General features: G+C 39.8%; 2 protein-coding genes across 4 annotated transcripts in view; one reads left to right on the forward strand and one right to left on the reverse strand.

The window, feature by feature from the left end:
- Positions 1–332: 332 nt before the first annotated feature.
- LOC106517934 (uncharacterized) lies at positions 333–3,750 on the reverse strand. 3 transcript variants are annotated; one of them, XR_001310263.1, is made up of 5 exons: positions 3,051–3,750; positions 2,657–2,901; positions 2,327–2,545; positions 1,394–1,515; positions 333–1,312 (listed from the first exon to the last, which is right to left on the reverse strand). XR_001310263.1 is itself a non-coding variant. In XM_014008986.1 (4 exons), the coding sequence occupies exons 1-4, from the start codon at positions 3,501–3,503 to the stop codon at positions 1,198–1,200; spliced, it is 909 nt and encodes a 302-aa protein (XP_013864440.1). In that variant the 5' UTR covers positions 3,504–3,750; the 3' UTR covers positions 333–1,197. The 3 variants fall into 3 exon arrangements, 1 of the variants encoding a protein (XP_013864440.1); XR_001310262.1 differs by having other exon boundaries at positions 2,327–2,901; XM_014008986.1 differs by lacking the exon at positions 2,657–2,901.
- Positions 3,751–3,960: 210 nt separating this feature from the next.
- The window catches only part of mcm6 (minichromosome maintenance complex component 6), an 11,337-nt gene continuing 2,398 nt past the window's right edge, over positions 3,961–12,899 (forward strand). The window contains exons 1-14 of the mRNA XM_014008987.1: positions 3,961–4,159; positions 4,255–4,401; positions 6,558–6,668; positions 6,744–6,831; positions 6,913–7,074; positions 7,168–7,333; positions 8,028–8,176; positions 8,253–8,403; positions 8,488–8,629; positions 10,830–10,971; positions 11,046–11,153; positions 11,230–11,385; positions 11,489–11,617; positions 12,005–12,169. Of these exons, the coding sequence (XP_013864441.1) occupies positions 4,062–4,159; positions 4,255–4,401; positions 6,558–6,668; positions 6,744–6,831; positions 6,913–7,074; positions 7,168–7,333; positions 8,028–8,176; positions 8,253–8,403; positions 8,488–8,629; positions 10,830–10,971; positions 11,046–11,153; positions 11,230–11,385; positions 11,489–11,617; positions 12,005–12,169 (1,914 nt within the window). The 5' untranslated portion in view covers positions 3,961–4,061. The remainder of the gene's footprint in view (positions 4,160–4,254; positions 4,402–6,557; positions 6,669–6,743; positions 6,832–6,912; positions 7,075–7,167; positions 7,334–8,027; positions 8,177–8,252; positions 8,404–8,487; positions 8,630–10,829; positions 10,972–11,045; positions 11,154–11,229; positions 11,386–11,488; positions 11,618–12,004; positions 12,170–12,899) is intronic.

The raw sequence follows: 12,899 nt of genomic DNA on the forward strand, positions 1-12,899 counted from the left end.
GAATTATATATGCATTCAGTTTCTTCACAATTACATTATCATGTTATATGTGTATGATTTTTTGAGTGGTGTGAGCTTTTTTTGTGGCTATGAATGCAACCATAAAGTTCAAATGAATACAAATGTGATGAACCACTGCCCTCGTGTGCTTACTATAGAGAATGGCAAAGAAAGGTGGTCAGTGGTCAAGAATGTTATGCTGCTGCAGCAGTACCAGTCTCCAAATTCATACAATTTGATGGACATGTTCAACAAAACTTTCACTTTTACGTCTAATTTAGTTCTACACATTTAGTAAACTTTGGTTTTCTCTTTAGTTAAAGTGATCCACGATTAGTTAACAACATACAGTGTTTTATTAGAGAAACATTTATTTTAAACATAGAAATAATACAGTAAAAAAACTGTTTAGCTTTTATAAATTAAAAAAAATATAGTTTCACACGGATGTCGCCATGCACGTCGTTGCAATGTATGACGGGTAGATGACGCATGCTCGGTCATAATTTATTTTCTTCCTTTGATGCGCTGAATTTCTTTTTAATTAGGACAAAGTTATAATGCATTGTCTTTGTGTCTTACTTGCACTTTGACATTATGTATGAATAATTTGGGGAAACAAAATATTGCTGTTCATCTGGGATAATTTCAGACTAATATTGACAAAAGAATAAACGTCTTTCAGGTGCAATTTCAGAGTGAAACTAAATTGCAGTCTAACCTTTTACTGGTGAACGTACTCTAAACTTTGAATTTGACCGCACGTGTCCAAATATTTCTGTACTCTATGCATGATTTGCTGCTCTAACAGTAAAATTCACAAGAGAGACTTGATTCATTTTTGAAAACAGTCCATCTTAATCATACTGTTCACATTTTGACATCATGAGATTAGAACACCTCCTAAAAAATTAAAGACCCAAAGCCTCACAAGATAGCCCTAACCTTTTGTGGGTAATTATGTATATTTTCTTTCTTTTTTTAAATGGGATATATGAAACAGAAAAAAATGTATTTCAGCAGTATGTAATTGTACAACCTAATAGTACAACTACTTGAAATGTGAAAACTTCTGTGCCCAAAAAATACTGTCTTYTCTGGGTGGTCTCTCTTGTGGTGCCGTGACTTGTGTTTTTACTCTTTTGTTCATGTTACGGGTGGAATCTGATTCTGACAGAGCATCCTCCATAATGGCCTTCATGTAGCTGTAGTCCTTCTGAAACAGTAGCCTCGCTTCGATTTTCTTAWYGACWTTGCTCCAAGAAAATTTGAAGAGAGATTCACCAACACTCTCCCCATCTTGGTACACTGCCTGTTAAAAATTAGAAGAGAGAGATGTATATATGAACTGTTTAATCTATGTTACACACAACTGTAGTGATTATATACTAACCTGTTTCCCTGTTGGTGTTGTTGTTTATGATCCAGTGCAGTCAGCATGGAAGRGTGAACCATCACATCACAAGTAAAATGTGTTCTCTTTGGCAGGTACTTGAAATACATAAAGTGGTACACCTGAAACAACATTTAAATTATGTCAAATGATATTCTAGTGTATTTTAAAGGAACAAAAGCTGTCAAACTGTGTATATATTAATTAGGGTGCAATAATATACTGTATGTACCCATATGGAACCGTTCAATACAGTGCTTTAGGTTCAATACACTCCATGTATGGAACAATACAGATTTTTAACATTTATTTTATCAACTTGTCTTCTAAAGATGCTCTGTGTTGAAGGCTCAGTGAATCTGTATTCGACTACTCCACCTAGGCTGCATTGTGGAGCACAGATCCAATGAGAAACTTGCTGTTTCAGCAACATTTCATTTAAAAACTGTACTTTTGAGATTAAACACATGTTCATAATTAATTTCTATAAACTACAAGTTAAAAAGGGGCATGGAAATTTCTCTTTTTTGTACTGAAAAATATCGAACCGTGAGACTAAAATATCGAACCGAATCATGAATTTTCTCTATCATTGCACCCCCATTATTCATAATCTTATATACTGTATATATAGTGTGTGTACGATTTTAGATTGTATTAATTCTACCTTGCAGGGACACATGTGCAAAATAGCTTAAGCTAAACCCGGTGCAAAGCATCTTTATTAATATATTATTTTGCACATTGTCCCTGTTAAACTTTGAAAGAAAATGCTATTCATAAATGTTTTTGATTTGAATTTGTTTTTATGAAATTAACCCCAACAATAATTTATTGTAGTAACAGACACTTAAAAATGATAATCAAGAACATTGAAAAAAAAATGTACATTTTGGCAACTATTAGGGCAGTAAAGTTATATTTTTAACTTACCTCTAGTGTTATTGTGTGGATGTATTTTGTAAGATGGTCCWGGTCTTTCAAAACCCGCTTGTCTTTTATGATTTTCACAAGAGCAATGTGGGCATCAGATGCTGGCCTCAGCCAACATTTGTGTCTTGTGATTCCTTCGTGAAGACTCTGAAAAACTTGCAGTGTGCTCTGAATCAGATTTTGTGTACATGGGCACACGCTCCTCATTTGATTCAGCATCTGAAAGGAACAAATSCTGTTAATTACAGTCTTCTTCCTTTTCGTGTTTTTTTTATTGGCCTGCGTGCATAAATATGATCCTTTTGAATCTGGTAAAATGCATCTTCTGACCGCTGTACAGCAGCATGTGATGTATTCATTGTAATCTGGCATGACGCATCTTCTGGCCACTGTACTGCGGCATGTGATGTATAATCCATTGTAATCTGGTAAAATGCATCTTCTGGCCACTGTACTGTAGCATCTGATGTTTGATCCATTTGAATCGGGTAAAATGCATCTTCTGGGCACTGTACCGCAGCATCTGATGTGCTCACAAACGTTTGAGTTTCAGTATTTGTTGTAGTTGAAGACAACTGTAATATAGATTGTCAGATTATTAATACATCATTGCTATAATATTTAAAAAATAATCATATATATATATACACATACTGTATATACATACATATACTATATATATTTTTAAAATTATATCATACTATATATAAAAAATGACACTTACTGCTTGTGTGTGAACCTTTACGTCCTCTGGCTCTGTCTTTATGTCTGGTGTCGGTTCTGGTTTGGAGTCCAGTGTCGGGTTTGTGAGTCCACATGCAGCACCAGCAGTACCATCATTAAATAACGGCGCTTCCAGCTCACTTTCGCTCTCTAGCCGGTGGTGCTGAGGCACTTTGTGGGGGAAAATTGTCGGCACAGCGTCGGGTTTAAGCCTGCGTGGGGAACGACCACCTGTTAGCTCCTTCATTAACTTCGATCTTACAAACGACTCAAAATCGTCTGGAGTGAAGTGCTGAGAGCACAAATGTGGGTCCTTTGGAAGATGTGTCCTTCCAACAGCTTTTTCCCATTGTGATCTTCTTTCTTCTTCCTGTGGAAAGCGATGAAGGCTCACCTCACTTTTTCTGTTTTTGTGTGTGTTAAAKTTACAACCATAAGCGACGCAGTGCGGCATTGCCTGAGTTTACACCGCTCAAAAGCAAAATAAAACGCTCATTAGACACACCAAGACCGATCCAAGTGATGTTAGCCTGCAGTTGTTAGCATAACATGTCCACTATGACCTACCCACGTCATCAGCCCTGCGTGGTGAAACAATGGCGACCTCCGTAGGTGAAAAACGTAATAAAGATATACAATATATAAAGTAATAGTGAGTTTTTACGTAACACAAACAACACATTTTATGTTGATAAAATAATTACCACATATTTAGCACAACGTGCGCAATTAATAGTGTATCACTTTAAAACTGTAGAAACAATTCGCGGGAAAAYACCCCACGTGCTTTTGCGTCAGAGCACGTTTCCCCGCTTTGATTTGCTACAAACCAAAGGCCAGCACGGATTGGTGGGAAGCGGCGCGCCAGATGTCACGTGGCGCAGCTTTTCGCGCGAAACGTCTCTGTTGTGAGTGGTTGAGCCGCGCTGCTGTGAGGTCCGGTGTGGAAGCGAGCGGTTATTACTCCCAGTGTTTTGCCTCTTCAGTCCCCGCAGTTTGACTCAGTCGCAGCATGGATGTTGCCGCAGCAGCCGCGGAGAGTGCCGGGACGGTGGTGAAGGACGAGTTGGCTGAAAAATGTCAGAAGTTGTTCCAGGCTTTCTTAGAGGAGTGAGTGAAGCAAGCAGCGGCGGGAGAATAAACACGTGGTGATCCGGCGCTGTGCTCGGTGTGCTGAAAAGCGGTTGTTTCTGTGTTCTGGTCAGGTTTCAGAGCGAGGATGGAGAGGTGAAGTATGTCCGGGAGGCCGAGGAGCTGATCAGGCCTGAGAGGAACACCCTGCTGGTGAGCTTCACAGACCTGGAGGGCTTCAACCAGGAGCTGGCCACCACCATCCAGGAGGAGTACTACAGGTAAACCCACTTTTATTTAAATCAAAGTCACCCTTACCAGTTACATGTGTGAACAAAAGAGATTTCGTTTCAAGGTCGGATCCATGTTATTTAAGATGGCCAAGGAGGACCACCAGCAGGGGGCAGAGTTTATTTCTTCTTTACTTTATAAAATCCCACATTATTAAGCAGAGAGATGTGGGTCAGGTCTGATGCCAGGCTGGCATTACTAGAAAATTTATCAACCAGATGTGGACCAGGTTTGGCAACAATGGCACTGTTTTTTAAGATGGCCTGCCACAACTGGCCCATTTGTGATTTAGTTTATGTGGTGTTGGATGTGGATACAATTTTAATCCCGCACCAATATCAAATCTGACAGCAGATTCTAAAAGAACATCTCTAACCCTTCAAAATGACAGTAAAATCATGGGATTATTTCAAGCATAAAGGAAGTTATTGATGCTTGTTTATCTGAAATCAGCTCATGTTAGTTTGCTGTAATTCACAGGGCCTTTGTGATCATTTCATCTTCTTATTTATGTTTGCCCACAACTTCCTCAGTGTTCAAGCTATCGCCATGAAATTTTAGGAAAAGATTCACGTTCTGGTTTTTGTAAGAAGCATCATGTATCCTAAAAAACTAAAACTTTATAGTATCCAACGCAAAAGTAGCCAAAAGGGTATAAAATACTATTAAATTCATCTCAGCAAACTGCAAATCAAATCAACTTGATGTGTCTTAGAAAGCCAATTTTAAGACATTGTAAAACTTTAAATCTTTACTTTACCAGAGCAGTAGTTACACACGTGAAATCAAAGATAGTCTTGAGTTAATGTTGAATTAGATATACTAAAAGACTTACTACTTTAATAAATATTGGTTAAATAAAGACATGCAGTAGAATCTGGTAATAAAACAGCACAGATCCTCCCAATTCTCAGTATCAGACTCAGTAATAATGCCAAACTAACTAGTGCTGTAATAACAAGCACGCCAAAGATAAGCTGGTTTATTTTAGCAGAGTGCATGCCAGCTAACATGTTAATATCAAGAACTTAATAACTGACTGACAAATAGAATAGAATAGAATGGAATAGAATAGAATAGAAACAGCCTTTATTGTCCCGCTTAGGGGAAATTCAGGTGTAACAGCAGCAGCATCAGTTCACAAATAAACTATGCACCAATAGCAATAGTAGTAGTGGTAATAAAAAAAAAATAACAATAATAATAAAAAATAAACAAAATAATGTACATGGCAATAAAAATCAAATATGATACTGTGCAGGTAAATCACAATGAGGTGTGTAAATAAAGCGGCAGGTGGCTGCCCCTCCGTACCCCCTCCATGCTTGGATTGAAAGAGTTGGGCTTTCAAGTGATACCAAGATCATGTGTTTGGATATGACCTAATTTCCCTTTAAATTGGATTGAATTAACAGAAGAACAAGAAAGTTGCAGCATTTGGAATCGCACAACTTTGAGCCTTAAGTCAGAACTTTTGCAAATTATTCTAGTTTACAGTGGAGCTTTGAATAAATGGATTTTAACTAGAGAAATCGCATTTCCTACGAAAATGCTGGTGTAAATGCCTGTTGCTGAAAATGTTGGCTGAAAGCTGCAAATGAGCTGAAAATGTTTAATAGCAAAATATTATTGTAAGTTAAACTTGAAAAGCTGAAAAAAAGCAAAAAAAAAAGCAGAAAACAGTAAAAAGGAGAAAAAATATAGCTGAAATAGCATAAAAAGCTAAAATAGCTGAATAAAGCATAAAGCAACTAAGAAGCATAAATAACTCAATTGAGCTAAAATTACTTTAAACTTAAAAGTTTAATATTGCTTTAAATTGATTTAAAAAAGCATAAGACAGTGGAGAAAAAGGTCAAAAGTGTTTGAAGAAGTCATGAAAATGCTTAAAGTAAGTTAAGTTATTATTATTATATTTAAGTTATTGTTTTTTAAATAACTAATAATAAACCTCATATTCACCTTAAAGTAAATAATTTATTACTTTAGCAAATATTGGAGATAAAGTTGTAAATAATTCACTAATAATTAAGTGTCAAATAAAGAAGCAGCACTAAGCCTGTTCTGTAAGTTAACCACAGATCAGTAAAGTCTGCACAGCTCTGCTGACTTTGTTCGGAGATTCGTTAAATTTATTTGTTTGCAGAGTTTATCCCTACCTCTGCCGAGCTGTGCGCAACTTTGCTCGGGATCATGGGAACGTTCCTCTGAACAAAGACTTCTACGTGGCCATTGAGGATCTGCCCACCAGACACAAGTAAGYCTCTGAGTGGTCCTAAATCGGCTGATTGAGTACAGGGAACCATCAAACATGATCTTTAATATGTTCCAGGATCCGTGAGCTGTCCTCCATGCGGATAGGCACACTGGTGAAGATCAGCGGTCAGGTGGTGAGGACGCACCCAGTCCACCCTGAGCTGGTAAGATCCGGACCTCCAGCGGACCACTCMGTGGATGATGACCTCGTGGGTTTGGGGAGTCTAAAAGTTCTGTGTTTGCAGGTGAGCGGTACCTTCCTGTGCATGGACTGCCAGGCGCTGATCAAAGACGTCCCTCAGCAGTTCAAATACTCGCCGCCAACCATCTGCAGAAACCCCGCCTGCTACAACCGCTCCCGCTTCCACCTGGACACGCACAAGTCCAAGTTTATCGACTTCCAGAAGGTGAACCGTGGGGTGGGGGGGCGCCGTGATGGGAGGTCAGCGCCGCCGCTCAGGTTCAGGTTCTGATTGCGTTTGATTTTCTGGCCCGCTCAGGTACGAATCCAAGAGACGCAGGCGGAGCTGCCCCGWGGCTCCATCCCACGCTCCCTGGAGATCATCCTGAGGGCAGAGGCTGTGGAGACAGCTCAGGCTGGGGACCGCTGCGACTTCACCGGGACCCTCATCGTCGTGCCAGACGTGTCTCAGCTCAGCACTCCTGGTGGGGGTTTAATCTCAGGGATTAAGCGTTTCACAGGGTTCCAACACCTTGGTCAACATCAAATTCAAGGARCTTTCAAGGGCTTTCCAGTACCAATTTCCTTAAATTCAAGAACCAGGCGTGATGGCATTTACCTACTGTTACCAGTAAACAGGTTTAATATCATGTAAATTCAATAAAAACTGAACAACATAGAATAAAMTGGATTAAATGTTTAACCTACATTCATGTCCACGATACATGGACATTAATTATGTCCTGAGAGGTTGGGCAGTTTAGTTTATGAGGAGGGGATGTGAACATGTCCAGACCCTCYGTGAGGACAGGAGGAGCTGTGGTGCTCTCATCTGGGCTCAGAAAGAAGGACCTGCCCTACTCTGCTCTGATTGGCTAAAACTGTGACTATGGCTCATGTTATTTGTTGAAAGCCGCGTCAGTTTACCGTAATCCTGAGTTATCCACTGCAACAAATGTTTGTTTGTTTTTTTACAGATGATAAAAATCAGTTGTGAATAGAGAGCTTAAATCCCCAAAAAACATTCAAGGACTTTCAAGGACAAGTGTAATTTTTGGCTGTTTTCACAAACTTTCCAGGGGCTTGAAATGATTTTTCACAAGCTTTCAATGACTTCAAGGATCCGTGGGAACACTGGTTTCATGGTGCTATTTGATCTCTGTGTGGATGTGTCCTCAGGCGTGCGGGCAGAGACCAGCACCCGTGTACCTGGCGGTCCTCAGGGCTTCGAGGCGGAGGGTTTACGAGGTCTGAAAGCTCTGGGAGTCAGAGAGCTGTCCTACAGACAGGCCTTCCTGGCCTGTAACGTGGCCCCGACCAACCCACGAGTAAGAACCACACACTGCAGCTACTGCTGCTATTGTTCATGGGTGAATCTCAACTCTTGTCCTGTTGTTGTGGCAGTTCGGTGGGAAGGAGCTGCGGGACGAGGAGCAAACAGCCGAAAGCATCAAGAGCCAGATGACAGAGAAGGAGTGGGAGAAAGTGTTRGAGATGAGCCAGGACAAGAACCTGTACCACAACCTGTGCACCAGCCTCTTCCCCACCATCCACGGTCAGTCGCAGCGCTGCCGCCCACCCTCCTCCTCCTGCAGGTGTCGGGGCGGGTCAGTAAACGTGTCGATTGTTGGTCACGCAGGCAACGACGAGGTGAAGCGTGGCATCCTGCTGATGCTGTTCGGAGGCGTTCCCAAGACCACCATGGAGGGAACCTCGCTGAGAGGAGACGTCAACGTCTGCATCGTTGGAGATCCCAGCACAGCCAAAAGCCAGTTCCTGAAGTGAGTCCCGCACCAAATCACAGCTTGTTTTTTTTTTTTTTTAATTGTTCTGACTAAATGGATGTGTGCGATCACACCGAGGTTATAGTAGTTTTGGATTTTTCATTGTAGTTTCGTTTTATTTCGTTTTGACTTTTTTTCTTTTAATTCAGTTAGTTTTAATTAGTTTTTACAGTGGATTTGCTAGTTTTTGTTAGTTATTATTAAATTTTTAATGCTTAGTTTTAGCTGAGTTTAGTTTTTATCAGTTCTAGTATTAAAAAAGAAAAAAATTGTATAGGTCTTCTGGACGGGTTCTTCTCTAATGAAACGTTTCGTCTCTCCTCCAAGAGACTTCTTCAGTCTGAGAGTTTCAGGCAAAATTCAGGCTTTTAAGCACTGCCTCCATGTGACTGATACATCACATCACATGGCTATCGTTGACACCTAATTAACACCTATTGTTAACAGGGGGTGGAGTGATACTGGCAATAGCCGCACTGTAGGAGGGGGACAACTGAAAACGGAGGCCTCCACCTCTGTTTAATGATGGACGGTCTTTCTTCACAAAAATGGCTTCTTTTACTCCTCTCTCAAACCAACGTTCCTCTCTATCAAGAATGAGAACATCCTCATCTCTGAAAGAGTGACCGCTGGCCTGTAAARGAGTGAAAACTGCAGAGTTCTGGCCTATACAATTTTTTCCTTTTTGATTTTTTACTTGGATTACTGAGATGCATCAGGACACGTTCTAGTATTAGTTTTTTTTGGTACCACTTTACATTAAGGCTCCCCTTAAAGAGGGCTTATAAATGTTTTATAGATAGGTTATTAATTTATCTGTAAACACTTTGTAAATTATTAAGAAGTGTTTATTATGCATTATGGACTAGAAAGAGACAAAACTGTCCGGTTTATTGCCAAATAGTGAGCCAAATCTGTTCATATTACATCTAAAGCTGCTACATTTAAACATTTCACACTAGGTTTCTACCTTGTAAGCACAATAATGTATTGTAAACACATATTTTACATATAATATTGTACTGTGTGTAGGGCTGCCACAAATGATTATTTTTATAATCGATTAARCACCGATTATTTATTCGATTAGTCGACTAATCGGATCATATGTTAATTGAATATAAAACATAGAGCTTATCGTGCCAGAATTCAGCTGCTATTATATAACGATGGTTAGATGTTAGCTATATGCTAACTAAAAATAATTGCAGTGGAAGGCAAGTTCTGCTCTGCAGATTTTGCACAGGTTTCTCTTTCATTTTCTTAAAATGATCCCACACTTTGAGCTCCGTTGTCAGGTAGCCATGATACCAGAGCCTGTCTGTATAATGTCTTGTGACGTCCACGGCCTACCCCAGTTACCACTACTGTGCATGTGTGTCAAGGACAGAAAGGCAGATGTGGCAGTGGAAGGTGTCAAAGCAGTTTGGAGAGAAAAACAAAGTAAAGAAAAAAAAAAGAAAACGATTAATCGATTATTAAATTAGTCATCGATTATTTCAGTAATCGATTAGTCGTGGCAGCCCTAACTGTATTACTGCATTATTATTCCAATATATTATTGTGCTTACAAAGTAGAAACCTAGTCTGAAGTGTTTAATATATGTAGCACCTTTTAGATGTAATAAGAACACGAACAGATTTGGCTCACTATTTGGCAAGAAACCAGACAGTTTTGTTTCTTTCTCATCCTTAATTAATGCATAATAAACACTTATTAATGATTTATAAAGTGTTTACAGATGAATTAATAACTATTTATAAGCCACCTATKAGGGCAGTCTTATTGTAAAGTGGTACCAGTGTTTTTATAGTTTGATAAACATATTTGCCACTGCATCCTCATGCTTGTGATGTTCCTGTGAGTTAACTAACCAACAGCTATTTGGTTGCTAGTTAAAGCAGTCTATTATAGCGATACCTTCCTAAAATAATTGTGTAACTCAATTTTGCCAACTAAAAACTTGGGAGATTATTTTAAGAGATCCACATGTCCCAAAATAAATGGACAAACACTAAAACTAAGGATATTCTATCTATAATTTCAGTTAGTTTTAGTTAGTTTTGTAAAATGATTATACAGTTATTGTTTTCTCATTTTATTACAGTTTTTATTTATTTTAACAAAAATGTTTTTTTTCAGTTTCAGTTCTTGTTATTTAGTTAGTTTTAGTTAACTGTAATAACTCTGGCYCAGACACGTGGAGGAGTTCAGTCCCAGAGCCGTGTACACCAGCGGGAAGGCCAGCAGCGCTGCAGGGCTGACAGCAGCTGTGGTCCGAGACGAGGAGTCGCACGAGTTTGTTATCGAGGCCGGAGCTCTGATGCTTGCAGACAACGTGAGAATCTGGAGTTAAATCTATTTTTTTTTTTTTAAATCTAATCCTTAAATAATAACCTGGTTTCCTTTCAGGGAGTGTGCTGCATTGATGAGTTTGACAAGATGGACCTGAAGGACCAGGTGGCCATTCATGAAGCCATGGAGCAGCAGACCATCAGCATCACCAAGGCTGGAGTCAAGGTGACGCTCACAGAGCTGGCTCCGACCTGCCGTACGAGCGTGGAAATTGTTACGACAGTTTCTGTTTGTGTTTCAGGCCACSCTGAACGCTCGCACCTCCATCCTGGCTGCTGCCAACCCTGTGGGCGGGCGCTACGACCGCAGCAAGAGTCTGAAGCAGAATGTCAACCTGACYGCTCCCATCATGAGCCGCTTCGACCTCTTCTTCATCCTGGTGGATGAATGTAACGAGGTACCTTGTAGAGTCCTTTCATTTRGTTCACATATATATCGTTTCATACTAATAATGTAAGACCCACAGCCCTATAATGGTTCCCYTGGACCTGTGTGGTCAGGTTACAGATTACGCCATCGCCAGGCGGATTGTGGACCTGCACTCCCGCGTGGAGGAGTCCGTGGACAGACTGTATTCTCTGGATGAGATCCGCAGATACCTGCTCTTTGCCAGGCAGTTCAAACCAAAGGTTGGTTTGAACTGGTTTTATTCTACTTGTTTAGTGGTTTTAGATTACATTTCCTGTTGGTTCAGAAGAATTGTAGCCAGTTCGGTCAAATCTCCAAAACGTTCTGCTTCATCTCGTGATGCTTTGAGCTGTTCCAAGTATGTGTTGGGCAGCCATCTTGAATTGGACTGGCTTTAAAACTTATCATCCAGTGGTTAATGAAATATTTTGCTAACAGACACGCATGGCCCAACTTTTGTCAGAGTGAGATAAATAGAAAATAATAAACTTGAAAGTTTGTAATGAACAGGGCAACTAAAAGAAGTAAAATGAAGTTTTTAGCCTCYTTTATCTCAGGTGATCCTCAGTAAAATGTGTTCAAGCTGTAGTCCTCGTGTTTGACTGCAGATCTCCAGTGAYTCTGAGGAGTTCATCGTGGAGCAGTACAAGCGTCTGCGGCAGCGCGACGGCTCCGGCAGCGTGTCCAAGTCCGCCTGGAGGATAACGGTGCGACAGCTGGAGAGCATGATCCGCCTGTCGGAGGCCATGGCCCGCATGCACTGCTGTGACGAGGTGAGGCCACGAAAACGTCTCGTTCTGTCAGAACTGAAGCTGTTAGAGACGGAGTTTGATTCAACTGAAGCAGCATCAAACTGGACAAACAACCCTGGGCTGTTGGGTTGAGCAGCACTAACAATTAGCTGTGCCTTACAGAAACAAAAACTGATAACTGTGTGAAAAGGTTTAATATAATTAAAGATCTAGAATTCCTTAAAGGAATGCATGTTGCTCAGTAGAGTTTAAGATTATCTGTCAAAGTTGAAGCCAATTCACTAACACCAAGCTTTGGCTCAAAATGTGAGCCATCACATCGAAACGAGGATTAAGTCCAAAAGTGGTGTAAGGAGAAATAGACAAATATAGTGTTTTGACTAAAATGTTAACAAAAATTGCATTTTGTCAAAATATAATGAATAAAAGCCTTATTAATGTGTCAGCTGAATGAACTGTCTGAAATATAATCATATAACAAAAATTTGAAGCACTACTTTGAACAGTAGCAACAAAAAAAACTGATTTAGAGGAAAAACGCTTAAATTTTTTAAGATTTTTCCCTGTGAGCTAGCAAAGTGTTGTTTTTTTTTAAGCTGGGAAATTTCAATATTCAAATAAAATTTGAGGTTTCTTCTTAAAAAGGACATCAAAAATTCTTTATTAGAAGGACATAAAATTAGGATTCAGACAAAATATTTATGTATTATTGTAACCAACAAGACAAATTAAGTCATATACTGTATATGGA

The sequence above is a fragment of the Austrofundulus limnaeus genome, unplaced genomic scaffold, assembly GCF_001266775.1.
Source record: "Austrofundulus limnaeus strain Quisiro unplaced genomic scaffold, Austrofundulus_limnaeus-1.0 Scaffold54, whole genome shotgun sequence".
Taxonomy (NCBI): domain Eukaryota; kingdom Metazoa; phylum Chordata; class Actinopteri; order Cyprinodontiformes; family Rivulidae; genus Austrofundulus; species Austrofundulus limnaeus.